The sequence below is a fragment of the Thalassophryne amazonica genome, chromosome 8 (genome assembly GCF_902500255.1).
Source record: "Thalassophryne amazonica chromosome 8, fThaAma1.1, whole genome shotgun sequence".
Classification (NCBI taxonomy): Eukaryota; Metazoa; Chordata; class Actinopteri; order Batrachoidiformes; family Batrachoididae; genus Thalassophryne; species Thalassophryne amazonica.
In genome coordinates this window covers 32,796,400-32,816,359 of record NC_047110.1, presented here as the reverse complement: position 1 = coordinate 32,816,359, position 19,960 = coordinate 32,796,400, and the positions used below count along the sequence as shown (strand labels likewise).

Genomic DNA, 19,960 nt, shown 5'->3' with positions numbered 1-19,960 from the left:
TGACAAGAGTGAAAGAAAAATGCATACACACAACCCCCAGGAGAAGAGGATAAAGATGAAAGGAGAGAATTTTTTTTTCAGTGTAATTAAACAAAATGTAATTTCCTAATGGGATGAATTTTATTTTATTTTATTAATAGGCACTGTATATACTGCTAGGAAGATTTCTGGAAATAGTTTTCCAGTTTGTGAGGATGTGTGGACGAGCTGGGTTGAAAGAGGGCGTCTCTCTCGTGGTCCCTCCCCAGCCCTGCCCCTTCCCACAGAGGAGTATCCTGTAGCACAATTCAAGTCCCAAAACTGGAAACTCATTCACTTCCCTCTGAATGGAGTGTGTTTAACATCAGCGTGGAGGACTTAACTTCCAGAAGTACAATATGAGATCCCTGCATCTGGTGCCGTCCGGTGTGTTCCTGACCCTGCTCTGTCTCCTGAGCCTCAGCCACGGGGGTAAGTGTCACTGCAAATCACTGTAACAGTGTCCTCTGCCTCGTGCCTGCACCTCCTCTGAGAGAGGTACCGCTTGAGCAGGGATGGGTCAGATCCCTGCCCCCTGTCCACAGCGCTCCCAATGCATAAATCAAACAGCTGAATAGTTTGTGCCTCAGTTATAAAAAGTCATCTCCACACTTTTTTTTTCTTTTTGGCACTCAGAACTTTCTTGTGTACACTGCCTCCTCTCATATACCTTTCTGCCTTCATTGCACCATGATACAACCTTCTTTTTCTTGGTTTTCTTGGAGAAAATTCAAACATATCAGAGGTCTGACCCAATCCAAGGTCTGAGAAAAAATCCAGCAATTTCTCCTGCAATTTTCCCCCGATTTCAGTCTGTCTTCCTTTGTGTGTGCATTTCGCTTTGAAAATGTTTGCTCGGAAACTGTGTTACCACAAGGCAGGAGGTAATGAAGCTGCAGCTCTCTGCAGATCTGAGGTGAGCTCAGGTCCCTCTGCCGGCTACAGTGAATGGCTCTGTGTGAGTGTGTGTGTGTGTTTGCTGGGGAGGGTGTGAGTGCTGATCCCTCACAATGGTTCCACAGTGCACAGCTGCAGTAAGCCACAGAAGCACCTTTCTCACTGATGATGCAGCAAAGTTGTGCCTAATTTCCTACCTGATTTTCCTTCTGATTTTTGTTTGTTTTGTTTGTGTGTGTGAGACACCAAAACTAGTAGCTTTGAAGGGCTTAATGAGTTCATCTTAAAGGTGCCATGTTATGAAAAATCACTTTTTATCTCATTTTTACACAGTTGGGACTTTATGTTAAATGTTCTCAAACTCTCACAATTCTGTGACTATGCTGGTAGAAAGTCTACTGTTATGACTAAAGTTTAAACCTGAAATGACTCATTCTGGAAGTTCTTGACATGTGTCAAAGTCTATATATGGATTTCATTTTTCTGGAGACACACCCACTTTGCCAATGTACCCTTTGAGAGGTACGCCAAGACGGTCTGTCTGAGTGAGATGTCTGAAGGTAAAAAGGGCGTGGCCAACTGTCGCTCCTTTCCAATGAAAGCAACAGGCACAACAAGTGGAAAGAACTTAAAATGGGCTGTTTTAATTAGAGTCTGACCAATATGTCGGTTGGCTGATAACATCAAGGCAGTGGTTTGATTTTTACCCAAGGCCATCAAATATCGCGAGTACAAGCAGCCGAGATGAGTTTCCTCCGCAGGGTGGCTGGGCGCTCCCTTAGAGATAGGGTGAGGAGCTCGGCCACTCGGGAGGAGCTCGGAGTCGAGCCGCTGCTCCTCCACGTCGAAAGGAGTCAGTTGAGGTGGCTCGGGCATCTTTTCCGGATGCCCCCTGGACGCCTCGCTGGAGAGGTGTTCCGGGCACGTCCCATTGGGAGGAGGCCCCGGGGAAGACCCAGGACACGCTGGTGGGACTACATCTCTCAGCTGGCTTGGGAACGCCTTGGGGTTCCACCGGAGGAGCTGGGGGAGGTGTGTGTGGATCGGGAGGTCTGGGCAGCTTTGCTTGAGCTGCTGCCCCCGCGACCCAACTAAATAAAGCGGAAGAAAATGGATGGATGGATGGATGGATGGATGGATGGATGGATGGATGGATGGATGGATGGATGGATGGTATTGTGAAGACTTTGCATCTGCCTGTCTGTCTGTCTGTCTGTGCTAAGCATAAGTCCAGACCTATAACTGCCATACTCTTGAAATTCACAGGGAACATTCTTGGGACACAGACCTTGGACAAGTTCAAAGATGGCTAACCTTGACCTACTTTAAGAAGTTAAAAAATCAAATTCTGTTTCAATCTGTTCAGTTTTGTTTTTAAGTCGCAGGGCTGACAGCCAGTCAGAGTAGAGTTGCACTGTGACATCAGTGGCTGGTCTCTCCAAAACCACTTTGTTTTGTGTGTTTATACGAGGTCTGTTAGAAAAGTATCCAACCTTATTATTTTTTTCAAAAACCATATGGATTTGAATCACGTGTGATTACATCAGACATGCTTGAACCCTCGTGGGCATGCGAGAGTTTTTTCACGCCTGTCGGTTACGTCATTTGCCTGTTGGCAGTCTTTGAGTGAGGAGTGGCCCACCCTCTCGTCGATTTTTTCATTGTTTAGGAATGGCTCAGAGACTGCTGCTTTGATCAAAATTTTTTCAAAAACTGTAAGGCACAACTGAGTGGACACCATTCAATAAATTCAGCTGGTTTTCGGTAAAAATTTTAACGGCTAATGAGAGATTTTGGTCTGTAAGTGTCGCTTTAAGGATGGCCCACGGCGCCTGATGGCGATCTGCGCTCCGAGGCGGCGTCGTCTCGCTGTTTCAAGCTGAAAACTTCCACATTTCAGGCTCTGTTCACCCAGGTCATCGTCAGAGAACAGAGGAGTTTCAGAAGAGGTCGGCATGAGGAGTTTATGCGGACATTCCATTGTTAAAGGAGATTTTGTAATGAAAGAACGTGCAGGCAGATTCGCATGTCGGGCCGGACCCGACCACGGGGGGTCGCGACAGGAAAAACACCTCCATTGGAAACCTTAACGGACAAGTTGGAACATGCCCAGCTGTTAAACAATTTCTCAGATACTCACTTGTTGAAAGCCATCAAAAGCCGCCTGAATTTTACAAATGGTTTTCAACATGGAGGTGTTTTTCCTGTCGCGGCACAGCGAAAGAAACTCCACAATCTCTCATCAGGTGTTAAACTTTTCACCGAGAACCAGCTGAATTTCTCGAATAGTGTCCACTCGGATATCCCTCACAGGTCCTGAAAAAATTTTGATAAAGCAACGCGCGCCGTCTCCAGCAGCGTCTCAAAGGATTTCAGCCGAGAGAGCTGGACCAGTGCTCACTCAAAGCCTGCCCACAGGCGATTGACGTCACCGACACGCGTGAAAAAACTCACGCATGCGCACGAGGGTTCAAGCATGTCTGGTGTAATCGCACGTGATTCAAATCCATATAGTTTTTTTTTTTTTTTATAAAACTGCCGCTTAGTTTTCTAATAGACCTCGTATACGTCTCTCATATATAAAAGCTAGCTAACACTTCTAACTGAAAATGCTGTTTATGTAACCTGATAACACCTCTGCAGTAATTTACACGATATTTTGCGGCGTTAGTGTGCATGCTAACTTCCGTTAACTCAAAGCTAAATTCCTGTGGATTTAAATTTGTCTCAGTAATAGCAAATGCAGAGGGTGATGTACAAATACGAGGTCTGTCAATAAAGTAAGGGTCCTTTTTATTTTTTTCAAAAACTATATGGATTTCATTCATATGTTTTTACGTCAGACATGCTTGAACCCTCGTGCGCATGCGTGAGTTTTTCCACGCCTGTCGGTGACGTCATTCGCCTGTGAGCACTCCTTGTGGGAGGAGTCGTCCAGCCCCTCGTCGGAATTCCTTTGTCTGAGAAGTTGCTGAGAGACTGGCGCGTTGTTTGATCAAAATTTTTTCTAAACCTGTGAGACACATCGAAGTGGACACGGTTCAAAAAATTAAGCTGGTTTTCAGTGAAAATTTTAACGGCTGATGAGAGATTTTGAGGTGATTCTGTCGCTTTAAGGACTTCCCACGGTGTGAGACGTCGCTCAGCGCTCTCAGCCGCCGTCATCAGCCTGTTCAAGTTGAAAACCTCCACATTTCAGACTCTATTGATCCAGGATGTCGTGAGAGAACAGAGAAGTTTCAGAAGAAGTCAGTTTCAGCATTTTATCCGGATATTCCACTGTTAAAGGAGATTTTTTTAATGAAAGACGTGCCTCGTATTCCTTGATTTGCACAATTTCATTTCTTGTCAAAAACTCGTGTACACACACGCAAGGCCTCCTGCAGACACCGTTAAAACATAAATATTGTTTTTGATTGATTGATAGGGGGGCTTTATTGAACATGTAAAAACTGTACATAAGACAATAGGAGCTTAGTAATTAATTAAAGAACTGCAAATTATAAAGAACACAATGCTCGTACGGCAGAGGGCATTTTAGCATTGCATTTTATTTTATTATGTAAATCACTTTGTGCTATATTTTCATGAATGAAACGTGCTCTATAAATAAAATTAATATAAACAAAATTGATTGACTGACTGATTGATATCGGTATCAGTGTTATTGTTGCTGATATGAAAACTTATTTTACCAAGTAATGTATAAAAATGCTTTAGGTGTTGGAAATTGTGTCATTGAGGAGTTTGTGCGGTATGGGGTGCACTCACATCATTGTTTACAGTGCTGTAAAACATGGCTGGGACCCCATACCCCTTGGTCACATTAGCTACCAGAACCAGAGGCAAAGAGCCCAGCTGCCATTTATTTTCAATCAGAGTCGGCATGTTACAGCAACAAGAGGCAAAATGGTCCCTATGATGCCAGAGCCAAAATAGATGAGACGTCTATTTTATACAAATGCTGAGTGATGCAACACGGTGACTGTCAATCTGAGTGAAGGCAGCATGACAAACATTCATTGATTGTTGGTTATATATAGAGTTATTTACAATAAAGTTCTTGTTTAAACTGCAAAACAATCGTCAATACAAAATGTTAGGAATCATTGCCATTTTGAATATATTTCAGTACCATAATTTTTTTTCTTTACTCCCTATTATTGGTATTCCCCCAAAAAATCCATATTGGTCTGGCTCTCGTTTTAATTACACATCACCTCAGTACCAAAACCAATAGTGTGTTTTGACTGGTGTTAATCAGCATGTGAGTGTATCGTGCCACCAAGAAACACATTCTGATTGCTCTGCACAAAACAAAATTAGGTAATTTAGGAAAAAAATTGACAGTGTTGTCCAAAACAGATTATTTATACCAGAAACGCTTTAGGTACCATCAAATATATTTTATTGGTACACCAGAATTAACTAAAGCCAGTGGCAGCCAGGTATGTAGGAAATAATTCTAAATTCACCATTTTGATCAAGACTTTTTTCCAAAGTTTGCTTGTAATGTCGAGTACATACAAATTCTGTAAAATGGGCTGACATGCAAAAAAAGTTGATGTGTCCCCTTTATACTAAATTGGACGTATGGTAATATGGCAACCGCTGAACCGAACCCACTGTCTTCCAGCGGCTGTCAGATCTTCAACGTGTCACCGTAAATTCCACTGTAATTAAGTCAGCCTGAACCTCTCAGACAGAATCTCATCGGCCGCTAACGTGAAAAAGTGGCTTTTAATGCGAACAGTGGAGAATCACTTTGTTTCTTAGACATGAAATCAAAGCTTTTTGGAAAGTTAGGTTCACTTCGTCTTGGGTGTAATCAGCAGAGACACAAAAACAAGTCATCTGCCTTTCTGACTGCTCGTTTAAAGTTAAGCCCTGCTCGCTGGGCTGACAGCAACACCTCAGCTGATGAATGCGCGGCGGTCTGAGCTGACCGTGAGTGTGCTCTCAGCACATTTGTGACACATAACTCAAACTTTTTTGCTGGGTTACTGGCATGCGCTACGTAGCAGTCATAGTATGTGCATATACGGACATGTACTGTAGTTTTGAGGTGTCAAATACTGCAGAGGAGTGTCATATTGGCACACATAGAGGACAGAATGCCCCCTAATGGAAATAATACTGAAATAAAACAGGCAAAACTGAGAGATGGAAGAAAATTTTCCTCATCTAATTATATGCTAGCAAAATCTCAACTGCCTCACTGTGAACATAACTTACCCACTGACCCCAGAGAGTTAAATGCTAATGTTGACCAGATGTACCAAGTTACTGATTTTGGGCCCCCCTTTGCCTCATGATATGCTGACATAAGCTGTTGGGAGACACTTCCACAGACTACCTAGGAGGTGCACAGAAGGTTTTTTCTTGCCTGTGTTTAAATCTTCTAATTTTCCAGGCTATGCATGATGTAGCATCAAGATTGTGCACAGTCTTGGAAATCGTTTGCACTATTCTTCGAGCATGTCTTTAAGAACTTGGCAGTGGTCAAACACCAAACACTCTTATGAGTGTTATCTTTTTTTCTATTCACACTTGTTTCAAATGCAACAGATGGTGAAAGCAACACACTGGACATTATTTCCATGAGCTTTTGCATGAGATTTAGTCACTCTTGTATTAAAGCACCTTCTCATAGCCAAGTCAAGTCTATCAGTATGCACTAGTGCCATGTACAGTGGGGCAAAAAGTATTTAGCCAGTCCCTGATTGTGCAAGTTCTCCTACTTAGAAAGATGAGAGAGGTCTGTAATTTTCATCATAGGTACATTTCAACTATGAGAGACAAAATGAGAAAAAAAAATCTATGAAATCATATTGTAGCATTTTAAAATAATTTATTTGTAAATTATGGTGGAAAATAAATATTTGGTCAATAACAATAGTTCAACTCAATGCTTTGTAACATAATCTTTGTTGGCAATGACAGAGGTCAAACGTTTTCTGTAAGTCTTCAGCAGGTTTGTACACACTGTAGCTGGTATTTTGGCCCATTCCTCCATGCAGATCTCCTCTAGAGCAGTGATGTTTTGGGGCTGTCGCTGGGCAACACGGACGTTCAACTCCCTCAACAAATTTTCTATGGGGTTGACATCTGGTGACTGGCTTGGCCACTCCAGGACCTTGAAATGCTTTTTAAGAAGCCACTCCTTCGTTGCCCGAGCGGTGTGTTTGGGATCATTGTCATGCTGGAAGACCCAGCCACGTTGCATCTTCAATGCTCTCACTGATGGAAGGAGGTTTTGGCTTAAAATCTCAGGATACATGGCCACGTTCCCTTAACACAGATCAGTCGTCCTGTCCCCTTTGCAGAAAAACAGCCCCAAAGCAAGATGTTTCCACCCCCATGCTTCACAGTAGGTGTGGTGTTCTTGGAATGCAACTCAGCATTCTTCTTCCTCCAAACACGACGAGTTGAGTTTTTACTAAAAAGTTCTATTTTGGTTTCATCGGACCACATGATATTCTCCCAATCCTCTTCTGGATCATCTATATGTTCTCTGGCAAACTTCAGACAGGCCTGGACACATACTGGCTTAAGCAGGGGGACACGCCTGGCACTGCAGGATTTGAGTCCCTCTCTGCGTAGTGTGTAGCCTTTGTTACTTTGGTCCCAGCTCTCTGCAGGTCATTCATCAGGTCCCTGCATGTAGTTCTGGGATTTTTGTTCACTGTTCTCATGACCATTTTGACCCCACAGGATGACATCTTGCGTGGAGCCCCAGATCGAGGGAGATTATCAATGGTCTTGTATGTCTTCCATTTTCTTACAGTTGCACCCACAGTTGATTTATTCACACCAACCTGCTTGACTACTGTAGATTCACTCTTCCCAGTCTGGTGCACATCTACAATTTTCATCCTGATGTCCTTTGACAGCTCTTTGGTCTTGGCCATGGTTGAGTTTGGAGTCTGACTGTTCGAGGCTGTGGACAGGTGTCTTTTATACAGATAATGAGTTCCAACAGATGTCATTAATACAGGTAATAGGTGGAGGACAGAAGAGCTTCTTAAAGAAGATGTTACAGGTCTGTGAGAGACAGAAATCTTGCTTGTTTGTGGGTGACCAAATACTTATTTTCCACCATGGTTTACAATTAAATTCTTTAAAAATCCTACAATGTGATTTTCTGGATTTTTTTTTCTTTTTGTTTTCAGTTTGTTTCTCATAGTTGAAGTGTACCAATGATGAAAATTACAGACCTATCTCATCTTTCTAAGTAGGCGAACTTGCACAATCAGGGTCTGACTAAATACTTTTTTACCCCACTATATTGATGAATCCACGACACCCTGGAACTGCCCCTCCAAACAGTGAACACGCTGACCACTTGTACAAACTATGGTTGTCGCATTTCACCAACAGGTATGACAGTTGTCCCTTTTCTGTCTTTTGAACATGATCACAAAATTAGTAGAATGTATGTTCATGTGATATAAACCGGTATTGAATATGGGCGCTACCAGGGATGTTTATTCATAAAATTTTGAAAACATTGTCCAAGAACCAATACACAAATTCTTGTTACGTCCATCAAGGACGTAATAAAATCATCAGCATTTATTTATTTTTCTGGCTGTCTGACATCAAAACTACTACATGGATTTTGACTAAATTTTCACCACAGATAGATATTAGGCCATGGAAGATTCCATTAAATTTTGGAGGTGATCCCAAGCTGGATCTGGATTCTGGATCAAGATTTCACTTTATAGAGGCTTTGAAAGATTATGTCAAAACTACTTCACGGATTCTCACCAAATTTGCACCACAGATACATATTAGGGCATGGAAGACTCCACTGAATTTTGGAGGTGATCTGGATCCGGATTGGCAGATGTCAGAAATCTCTGTTTGCTCTTGTTTTATTTATTTATTTATTTATTGACATTGTGAAATCTACCACAAGTGACACATTCTATCGTTCAATATACAAAGAGAGCGTTCAAGTGTTCTCAGCAGATGCTGATTTAATTAAGATCCAAAATCAACATATATCATATACCCAATATATTGGCACATGTTTACTTTGGCATACAATGTTTTCAGTACATGTAGGTGTATGAATGAATGTAAGAAGCAATATATTTCATAAATATTGTCCAGTGTCATCACCACCTTTACCCTAAAAATCCCAACATAATACTGGAATTGTACTTTAACACCTGTCCACAAGCTCAGACCATTTGATATTAAACACTTGCATACTTTATCTCTGGCATAATACCTACTGCTGTCCACTGTGTTATAATTTAGTCTTCCTTCACTCCTATAAGAACTCCGGCAGTTTATTAAATACAGAGGAGCATATCAAGGGTGTGATTACTTTTGCTTGATGAATGTGGGCATCTTGCAATGAGCATTTGGAGAACTCAAGCTATCCTACCCTCAGCCATAACTGTTACCTACGTCACAATATAAACCTCTGTTAAAAGCTGCACCATTGTGTTGTTTTTGGTTTTGTCATTGGCGACACATTTTCACATATTCCATTTTGCCTTCCTCTTCACCTTCTCCAAGCAGTAGTAGAAGGTCAAGGGAATGTTTATTTGTGAGAGGTGGAAGAGGATGGGTTGGCTGCCTGGGTAGTTGCCATCCAGTTCCAGGAACAGTTCCATGGTATGGTGTGTGCTGTGATGTGTGGCATAATTGAATACTCCCAGGCTTGACTTGAATCTACGTACATGAAGTGGTGCCTCAAAGTTGCAAAATACTCTAACAAAGTGTTAACATTTGACAATACATTTCCTGTGCTTCTGTCTGACAACGTTTGTTGGCATTACATGAATTTGATTGGAATATATCTTAAGATTTATAATGAGGTCACACCCAGTACCACACACTTGTTGACCAATAAAGCAGGATGTACTGAAAAGGACAGCACAGCCTATATCAAAGACAGTGACTAATACGCCAGTGTGTAATTGGTCAGCTGATTGGTGTTTTCAAAACTGTATTGTACCTCATTTATTGGCTACTTGCAACTATTTTGATTAGAAGAGTTTCCTTAAGACCTATTAAATTATTACTAGGCTTTGGAAAAGCTAAGGCATGTGCTGTCTAAAATATAGTAAATCAAAGAATGAGCCCATGTCCTTTGGTTTGTTAACTTGATAACTCAGAACAATAAATACTAAAATTTTGTAGCTCATCATATTAACAGAACAAATAATGAGGACAAATCTTAATTGATGAACCTTAATGAACCACATCCATCCAAAAAGCTAATATGTTTTGGTTATATATCACATACATGTGCCTGCTACATGATGGGTGGTTAGTGGATGGTGCATTGGTGATGGATTGGTTGTTGTTGTTCTTGTCGGTCAGTGAAACAGTTTCTGGATTTTTTTAAAAAGTACTAAATTAGAGAACAGACCTTGGTCTCTCTTGCTTTGTCCGCTTTTGTTGTCTCCCTGCATTTTCATGAAATGACCCTTCATAACAACCCTTCATAAATGAAGGGTTGCCACCAAAGTCCTAAAACAGAAGTTAAAACAACATTAATAAAAACATTGCTTATATACATTTAAAATGCTGTTTGAAAGTTAGGGTGTTATTGAGATAACATAGCAAAGCTTACCTGCAAAGCTGACCCTGATATGAGAAGGAGACTCAATCACGAGTGGCATCGGCTGACTGTGTTCAGATGAGCACCTGAAAAAAAAACAGAACTGACATTTTTGTCTTTTCCAAATATACATATGCATGTAAACTGGAGAGACTGTTTTTTGTTCAGATGTCTGTTCATTCAAAGTAGATTAGATGTGATACAATTTATGATTACAGATGTTCTGTATGTGTATTTTAGACAGGAAAGTCTCCATTTAGCATAAACATTTTTCTACAATATTATGCCTGATAATTTGACAACAGATATAGAAGTAAAATTTTCTTTTATTTAGAAATCTTTTCCCCCCATCCCATTTGGGTCTACAGCTTTTCAGATAAAGATTTGCAATCATTTGCTTTGAATAAAAAGTGAAGAATTAGCAGTCACAAGAAGCGGACTTATAAATGATTAAAATATACAGAATGTACAGAAACTTTATTTTCAGTGATTTTAGGACAAACTCCCGAATTTAAGCATGCTGTGCTGCTCAAATTATTTTTTTTCATACACAAACACACCGTGCCAGGAATAAATGATCATTTATAAGAAAAGGTGGTGAGTGAACAAACCATTCTGTGTCGTCCTCCTCAGCACTGCTGCTGTCAGCTGACAGCAGCACTTCATCCTCTTTCTGTCGTGTTTGGCTGGAACATACACGGTTTGGAGCCGCTCATTATTTACACCGTTAATATCTTCATCAGAAACATCTTCATCTTCTTCAAAAACAATCGATATGTCACTTAAATCTTCGCTATAATCGCGCGCTATGCCTTCGCTGTCCGTGTCTGCCGTGTTGGTAAACAGAGCAGCGCTGCGATACATTTACTCGAATGACGTCACATTCATCGCAGCGAAAAAGTAGGTCAACTCGGAGGCGGTAAATTCAAATTCTCAGATGGGTAACGAAATGTCTAAATTCTTGTTCAGTGTAATTTTATGGTAAAAAAAAAAACAACATGTGGAAAAAGCTTTTTTTATTCTTCAAGAATATGTAAAAACGTCATAGCGTGGCAGGGACCCTTTAAGGCCCACTGGCACAAGCATGACATTGATTCACCCACTTGCACGACCTGTTTCATGCAGGAAAGTAAACTCGTCTTTAACAGGTGCAGACTGAATGTAAGAGGGGTGCCGGCGTGTGCAATTGCGCAAAGAGAATTTTGAAATGTTAAAAAAAAATCCTTCATGCACAAATGTCATGCTACATGGCGCAATCTGCTTGCCAACATGACATGCAGCTCATCAAGTGGAGTAAAGAAGAAGTGAACAGAGCGAGTGGTTGTGTCAGCGGATTGCATCAGAGCGCTGCTTGTCTGAAGGATTATAACGAGATGTTAAATCTATCATAAACATACTTTAACAGCTGCGGACAAGAAGGAAAGAAAATGCAACTGTTTTGCCGAGCCATAACAATGTAAACGTGACAAATAATTACCTTTTTAGATGGCTCCAAATGCTTTGTCCAGCTCATTCATCACGTGCACGTGCGCGAACGGCACCTCTGGAGCAGTCCTCTGTGATTCAGAAAGTGATTAGAGCCGTTTTCAACAGACAGTTTGCAGAGAAAATAATTAATCTGCTACAAAATAATTATTTTATATATGCAGCGTCCAGCATAGAGCATATGGCAGGTGGTGGAACAAAGTACAGCAACCAGTGCGTGCATGCAAGTGTGTGAATCAAAGTCATGCTCATGTCAGTGAGCCTTTAGGTTATCGTTGAATGAGACCTGTGACAACAAGAGTGTTTACCCTCAGAACTGTATTCAAATAATTAAATCAATGCAGCCACAGAAAAACAGAGTGAGGGAGATAGTCAAATGAAGACCAAAGAGGTTCATCAGGCCTCTCAGTCATATTGTTTGGACACTTTTTTCCAAGGTGAAAATAGCCTTGATAATCTCAAGCTGTTGATTATCGTCTTTGTCAAATGTCCAGTCATTTATGACCAAATATGTGACAGGGGTGGTGGCCAAGTGGTTTGTGTGCTTGGTTTCCAGAAGGTTCCCGGTTCAAACCCCACCCCTGCCACATTTATATATGTAATGTGGAGTTGAGCATCCGGCATAAAATTTGTGCTAATTCAACATGAAGATCCACCTCGGCTTTGCAGTGGTGACCCCGAGTGCAAACAAGGGGGCATCTGAAGGGACTCAGTTTACTGTGCCATGTCTAAATATCCTGTTGGCTGACAGATAGGTCATTGGTGAGGTGATCGAAAAAAGAAAGGAAGCCAAAGCTGGTCCCATGTGCAGACAGAGGTCAAGACATGCAGTGTAAAGCATCAGAAAGGTAAGAAAATGCTTCTAGATAGCACTGTAAGTGCACAGCAAAGCTTGTAATACCTGCTATTTAGATGTGCATGCTACTTGAATTGTTCATATATTAAGCATATGCATCAAAATACAATCAAACATACACTGTCGAATGATTGGTGCCCATTACTGAGTGTTCGAATGTTTTGTTTTGGAAGGTGTTTGCATTTTCAAATGTAAGGCTAAATGAGGGGATTTGCTTCCCGAGACTGCAAGCAAGTCTGCTGATAGTTTGTCACTATGGTAACAAGAAAAAATAAATATAGAATACAGATTGCCTTTATACAAGGCTGCCTTGAGGAATAGCAGAGCGAATAATGTGACTACAATTGTCTGCACGGGAGACTGATAAAATGCAATATTTGCATGAGGGAATTGATGAGATTAGTGTTCTTGTGGCTGTGCTGGTCTCTCAGACATAGTGGGTGACCTTCATCTAACCTCTTACTTTAAACAATGCACCATTAGCACAGTGAAAAAAAGACATCTGGAGTAAATCCAAACAAGAATAATAGATGCACAGATTATAGATGAACATCATTGGTAGGTTCCAAGAGAGGTATTTGTCATTGTTATGTACAGAGGCTACATTTTTTGACTAGAAGGAAGACTTGCACTCCTCAGTGCATCCATGGGTGCGCTGATGTTCAGTTGGTTTGTGGTCAGGCACAATGCAGGTGGATTGCTATTAAGGGGCAGCAGCAAACGAGGTTGTCTGCTATTTATGTTGCACAATATAGAGATACAGGGTTCCTGATGCATGCACACTGCTTGCACACACAGCGATGTGCATTAGTGTTTCCTGTTTGTAACAGTAATACATCAACAGGCTTGCCAACCACCATTAAAGTTACAAGAAGAAGAAGGTACTTACATCATGCACCATCTGCAATAATGTTATCTGGTTGGTGTTGTAAATTAATAATAATAATAAAAATGTTTGGATTTCTCGATTACTACTGTCGATACTGTAATGTTTCCACTATTTCAAACAATGCCGTAAAACTGTCATGATATTAAATGCAGCCCTGTGGTTCCATGGTAACGTACACCTGGACAGTGAACTTGTAGTCTAAATGACACAAAATAAAAAGTATGTCCCCTCAGCATCATCTGTGCTTTCCACTCAGGGTTGCCACAGCAGATCTGCATATTGATTTGGCACAAGTTTTATGCCCAATGCCCTTCCTGATGCAACTCCATATTTGAGAATGGACAGGAATGGGTTTGAAACTGCTACCTTCCATACTGGAAACAAGCACACTTAACCGCATGGACACCACTCCTGCACAGTATACAAAATAAACATGATCAGAATTCTATGACAGAACCCAAACACCCCAATATTGAGCTGGAGAGACAAGTAGTACCAACATATTGAACAGTTCAACTAGACCTCCAATCAAACTGGCTGAATTTCATATTTGGTCATATGCGTGACACCTCCTTATATAATTGCTTGATACTGGATAGTAGTATGTTAAACGCGTTTCTTTTTATTATTGTTTTTTTAACTGCAGTTATAAATGATAGTCACCCTACAAGGCAACATTTTCACTGGTGTGTATGTATGTGTCTGCACACAAAATAACTCAAAAACGACTAAACTAATTTCCTTCAAATTTAGTGGGATGTTACTTGGATAAATAGGTGATTAGTGGTCAAGGAAACTGTTCATTCTTCCCCCAGTTCTTTCTGTAATGCTGCCCCTTACAAAGCACAAAATCAAACTATTCCGCACTTTTAAATTTAATCAAAGTGACAGAAAAATAATCAGGCCTGGGCCCTGCAAGAACTTCTTTTACAGACAAGATCCGCTCTTACAGAACCACGGACAATGGATACAAGCAGTTTTATACAGGATTACATATGCGTAACAGAGGCGAACCTTATTTCGCAAAATTTTTCTCTTATTGGCCCCCGTGGGCATTCAAGGGAGGTCCATCCCCCTGCCCCAGGCCTGCGCAATAAGGGGAGACATATGATCTATAATTGTAATCTGTCTTTATCCTAAGTGGTACAAACCAGTTAAATCCAGTTCTACATGCACATACCAAGAAAGAACAAAGGAAAGTGAGAATAAGAATGAAACTAAAAATATAACCCTAAATATAATAACTACCTTAATACCAAAAGAAATACAGAAAACAAATAAAGAAAACCATAATTAATCACAGAAATATATCTAACAAAACCTTGTTCTGAAAAACACATCTTTTGTTTATTTCAACAACCAAGAAGCCTAAATGGAAGATCTAAAGTATATATTGATCAGCATATCATTTGTGATTGATTGTTAAGAATTTAATTTCAATGTGTTTAGTTTATATAGCGCCAAATCACAACAAAGTTGCCTCAAGGCGCTTTACACAAGTAAAGTCTAACCTTACCAACCCCTAGAACAAGCACACAGGCAACAGCGGTAAGGAAAAACTCCTTCTGATGATATTGAGGAAGAAACCTCAAGCAGACCGGACTCAAAGGGGTGACCCTCTGCTTAGGCCATTCTACCAAAAAGGTTTACAATACAGAACACAACACAACATCAACAATTGATGAGAGTCTATGCAGGTGTCCAGTCCACAGTCGGTTGGGGAGGGGGTCATCAAGCCACTCGTTGGATCTGTTCCTGCAGCAGAGTCCGTTCGCGTCCATTACAGAAATTATCTAATCCAGCACGTACATCCAGCCGCATTTCGGACAGAGAGAAAAGGAAAACAATCAGTCGGCCAGAAAAACTACACTTAAGGTATAATTCATCAGCATTAAGCAAAAGGACAGCGGAAGAAATACTAAGGTGATCGCCGACTTCATAATGAAATAACACAGAAGTCATAGATAGTTAAAAACACCATCTCAGACATATTATATTTATGTGCATTTACTTGTATTTTATATACATTTATATCATTAGCCCTCTGATGCCTTTCCTTAAAAACTGAAATGGAATTATCATGTATGTTCACAAATATAATTCAATATTTATATTTTTTAAATCCCGTTTGTGGGGAATGAAAGCTGTGGATGAGTCACTTGTACCTTTTGAAGACATTCTGTTTACTGGCATGCTCTGGCTGAATGAAAATGAGATGCTCATAACACCGACAATCAATACCGCTAACGTGTGCTCTGATGTGATATAACCTTCCTCACTCCTGCTTTCCTGCTGTTTTGTCCTCACACTTTAAAGGGGAAGTTTCACTGACGCATGATTAATTCATTTTTTTTGTTTCGGGGGGGATTCTGGCCTGAGGCAAGAATCCAAATTCACCCTGTAACCTGCTGCACCCCAACCCCTTTTTGACTTGTTAGACAGGATATTAAGTGTGACCTGCAGCTGTAGCTGCCGCAGCCGACGTGGTGAGCAGCGTATCTGCACAGCAGTGTCAGCCCCGTAAAGTGAATGTTAGAGGTTTGATTCTCCTGTCAAGGTCTCCTTGAGCAACAGTTTCGTCTGCTCCCTCATGGTAAGCTGCTGTAGTTAGATAAGCATGGCCGCTAAATGCCACGAATGTAAAATGCATATCCGTCCTTTTGGAAATTCTCTCTGAATGACCGTGATATATTCTATCTCACTGACTCACAGTTCCAGGCCTGCAGTTAAACCGTGGAATGACGGCATCACGTTGAGTCTTTTTCAAGACCACATTTCCACATAATGTTCAGACGTACGGTGCCCTACATAAGTACTGGAATACTTGGTATTTCACACATTTTAATTTGTTTATGCCATTTCAAATAAAAAAAAATACAAAAACTAAAAAATTTCTAAAATTATCCTTCCTTAAACTCAAACTGAAAGTAGATCTGTGCAATTAGATATAAAATAATTAAAATTATAAAAGTCACGATGGGTTGCATAAGTAATGGAACACTTTGGTATAATACCTGTAAATAGTCAGTATTATTAGTAGTTTTCTTCAGACAACTCAGGGGATGGATACATGAACATTTCCAAGTCACTGAATATGAATTGAACTTTATTTACATTACATGTGAAGAAATACAAACAGTATGGCACTCTATGGTAGATCTGTGTGGAATAGACAGTTCTCAAAAACTGAGTGAGTGAAGCCCCCATCACACATAGCAAGAATGTCGAGGAACCATTCCGATACGGTAAATATTGCCATAATCCGACGCAGTTGGGAGGAAAAGAGGCGTGGTCAGGCGTGGTCAGCCGTGGTGTGAACGCATCCGGACTGCCTTGTGCACATCTGCAGGATGCAGCCCAAACATATTTCAGGCAACAGTCAAATGACACAGACTGCTGTCAGACGGCACAGACATCGGAGCTGTCACTCACCCACGCAATCAAATCTCTGCTCGTCCTCACATTCCCGACAAGAAACATGCCCCAATCACTGTCATATTTGAAAGTGAGGTGCAGACTGTCCCTCACTATCACCTGACAAAGTGTGATCCGGATTGTGGATTTTGTGGACATCTGAATTTAATATTGAAAAACCAATTTGGTGTACATTTTGCGTTATATCTCAGTCAAAAGTGCCTCAATCACTGCCATTTTACTGTTATGGATTTACCTACACCACCAAAATTGAATGGAGGTGTTATGTGTCGGACGCAGCTCGGAGAACCGACCAGCGTTTGAAGGACCCAGTATGAAATAAGCAGAGCACGGTACAAAGGCTAACTGAATTTAATACATAACAGTGATACAAAATACAACAAAAGAAAGTGTGGTCTGGCGTGGTGCGCTCCCAGCAGCGCTAACGGTCCGGAGCCAGAAGCTGTTCGGACCCAAGGACCCCGCCGACACCCCCCAGGTGGCCGCAACAAACCGAGTCTGTGAAAGAAGGAACCATTATGTGAGTCCACACTCTACACACAGAGAGAACACTTAAAGGTGTACAAACAGCAAACACTTCCTGGCTTGATTACTAATCAGCTTCCCAACCTGCAGGCATGGAACATCCAGTTCACAAAACTCCACTGCAGTGGAAGCCGATACATGACTAACATACAGCTCAATATAATAAAGGTGTGAGGGACACCACATTTACTGACTGTATAAATGTTAGTCACAAAATCTAACGTACCTCAGGAAGTGTGCTGACGAGCGTGAGACCTCACCCCCTCCTCTTTCACAGACCGTGCATCAAACCCTGGACGTTCTCTGCATCCACTGATGATGAGATGGCTCCCGAGACGACGATCTCACCCGTCTGGTCACAAGGTCGAGTCTCTGGCAAATACACACTGTATACTCCAGTCTTAAATGCCACCATGTTCCAATCCATATAGATGCACCTCAGCTGTGAGTCCTGACGAGCCGCAGGTGATCAGGGTGAGGTCCTGATAACCTCAGCAACACAGCCACTCAGTCCCAAATGCAAGCCACCTGGAAGGAAAAACAAAAGACAGAAACAAAAAGGCAGCCAGGCCCCCCAGCCATACAACAGTACCCCACCCTCACGGGAAGCCTCCCGGCGACCACACAAACCTGGCCCAGGAGAAACACCCCCCTCCAGGGACCATGGCTGGAAACCGCATCTGCATTCGTCTTCCCACAGAATGGTTGATGTCCTCTCCTCTGGCTGCATCCTTGCCTTTGTTTCTGTCCGTCACTTAGCACAGGTGTGGCCAGGAGTTCTTAAACCTGTGCGGTCAGCCTTTATCCAACCATGTGCGGTCATTAGTCATAAAACAAAAAAGACAAACACAAACAACCAAACCACCCCCCCCCCCCCCCCCCTCCCCAGGGGACCGTCACATCAAACCCCGGGACGAGGAGAAAAGAAAAACCCCAAACCTAAGCTTACAAATAAAGCGCTAAAACACCCCCCCCCCCCCCAAAACGACATGTAGGGACCAACACCCCCCAGAGGACTTCCCGCCAGCTCCAGGAGTAATAACCACAGCCGAGGTCCCTCTGGGATCCAACGTCACCCACGGGGACTCCCAGCGCCTCCCAGAGGACCACTCGTCAACCCCAGGAGACGCCTCCCCTCACGACCAACGAACCCAGCCCCGGCCGTCTATGGCTAGATGGACCCACAGCCCTTTCCCCCCCAGAGGACACCACAGTCAAAACCTGAGGGCGGAAACTGGGGGGAAAACACCCTCCTCCCCCCCCCCCCCAAGGTGCAGAGGTTACCTGGGAAACGCCCAGCATAACCACACTGCACCACTCCAGCAACGCCGACACTACGGCTCACACGGCTGGAGCCAGAGGAGAAGAGAGGGAACAAAAAGAAAATACCCCAAACCCCCCCCTCCCCTCCCGGGTGCAGAGGTTACCTGGGAAACGCCCAGCACAACCTAACTGCACCACTCCAGCAACGCCGACACTACGTGACCGTGCATCAAACCCTGGACGTTCTCTGCATCCACTGATGATGAGATGGCTCCCGAGACGACGATCTCACCCGTCTGGTCACAAGGTCGAGTCTCTGGCAAATACACACTGTATACTCCAGTCTTAAATGCCACCATGTTCCAATCCATATAGATGCACCTCAGCTGTGAGTCCTGACGAGCCGCAGGTGATCAGGGTGAGGTCCTGATAACCTCAGCAACACAGCCACTCAGTCCCAAATGCAAGCCACCTGGAAGGAAAAACAAAAGACAGAAACAAAAAGGCAGCCAGGCCCCCCAGCCATACAACAGGAGGTTCCAATTTTATACCTGTTTGTCTATCTTCCAGGTATTAGTCAAAAACCAAGTGCCAAAAAGCAATGACAAATTGTGCATAGCAGAGAATTATATGCACAATTTACATTCTTTGCATTCTGTGAGAACCAGATTCTAACAAAATGTTTGTTTGTTGTTGTTTTCTTGAATTTTTTTAACTTCCTGATGGATATTTTGACAGATATGACTTTATAATCCTGTTTGACTTATAGTCTGGAAAATGTGGTGCAATTCAGATTTATTTAAGTTTTATTTAATTTCCATTACGCTTGACTTTATTTAATTTTAAATTTTTGCTTTCAAATCAATTTCATTGTGCTTAGTGATGATGAGTTCTCATGCTCTGTGTGTACAAGCTGAGTGTACACTTGTAAACCTGCATATACGAGAGGGGGATTGACACGTTTTGAGCCTGACTCAGAAAAAGTAGGACATGGTTCTCCATCTTT

The 19,960-nt window shown here is 42.0% G+C and overlaps 1 protein-coding gene across 1 annotated transcript in view; it reads left to right on the top strand.

The window, feature by feature from the left end:
* Positions 1-341: 341 nt before the first annotated feature.
* The window catches only part of cspg4 (chondroitin sulfate proteoglycan 4), a 254,553-nt gene continuing 234,934 nt past the window's right edge, over positions 342-19,960 (top strand). Inside the window, exon 1 of the mRNA XM_034175982.1 lies at positions 342-450. Within this exon, the coding sequence (XP_034031873.1) occupies positions 378-450 (73 nt within the window). The 5' untranslated portion in view covers positions 342-377. The remainder of the gene's footprint in view (positions 451-19,960) is intronic.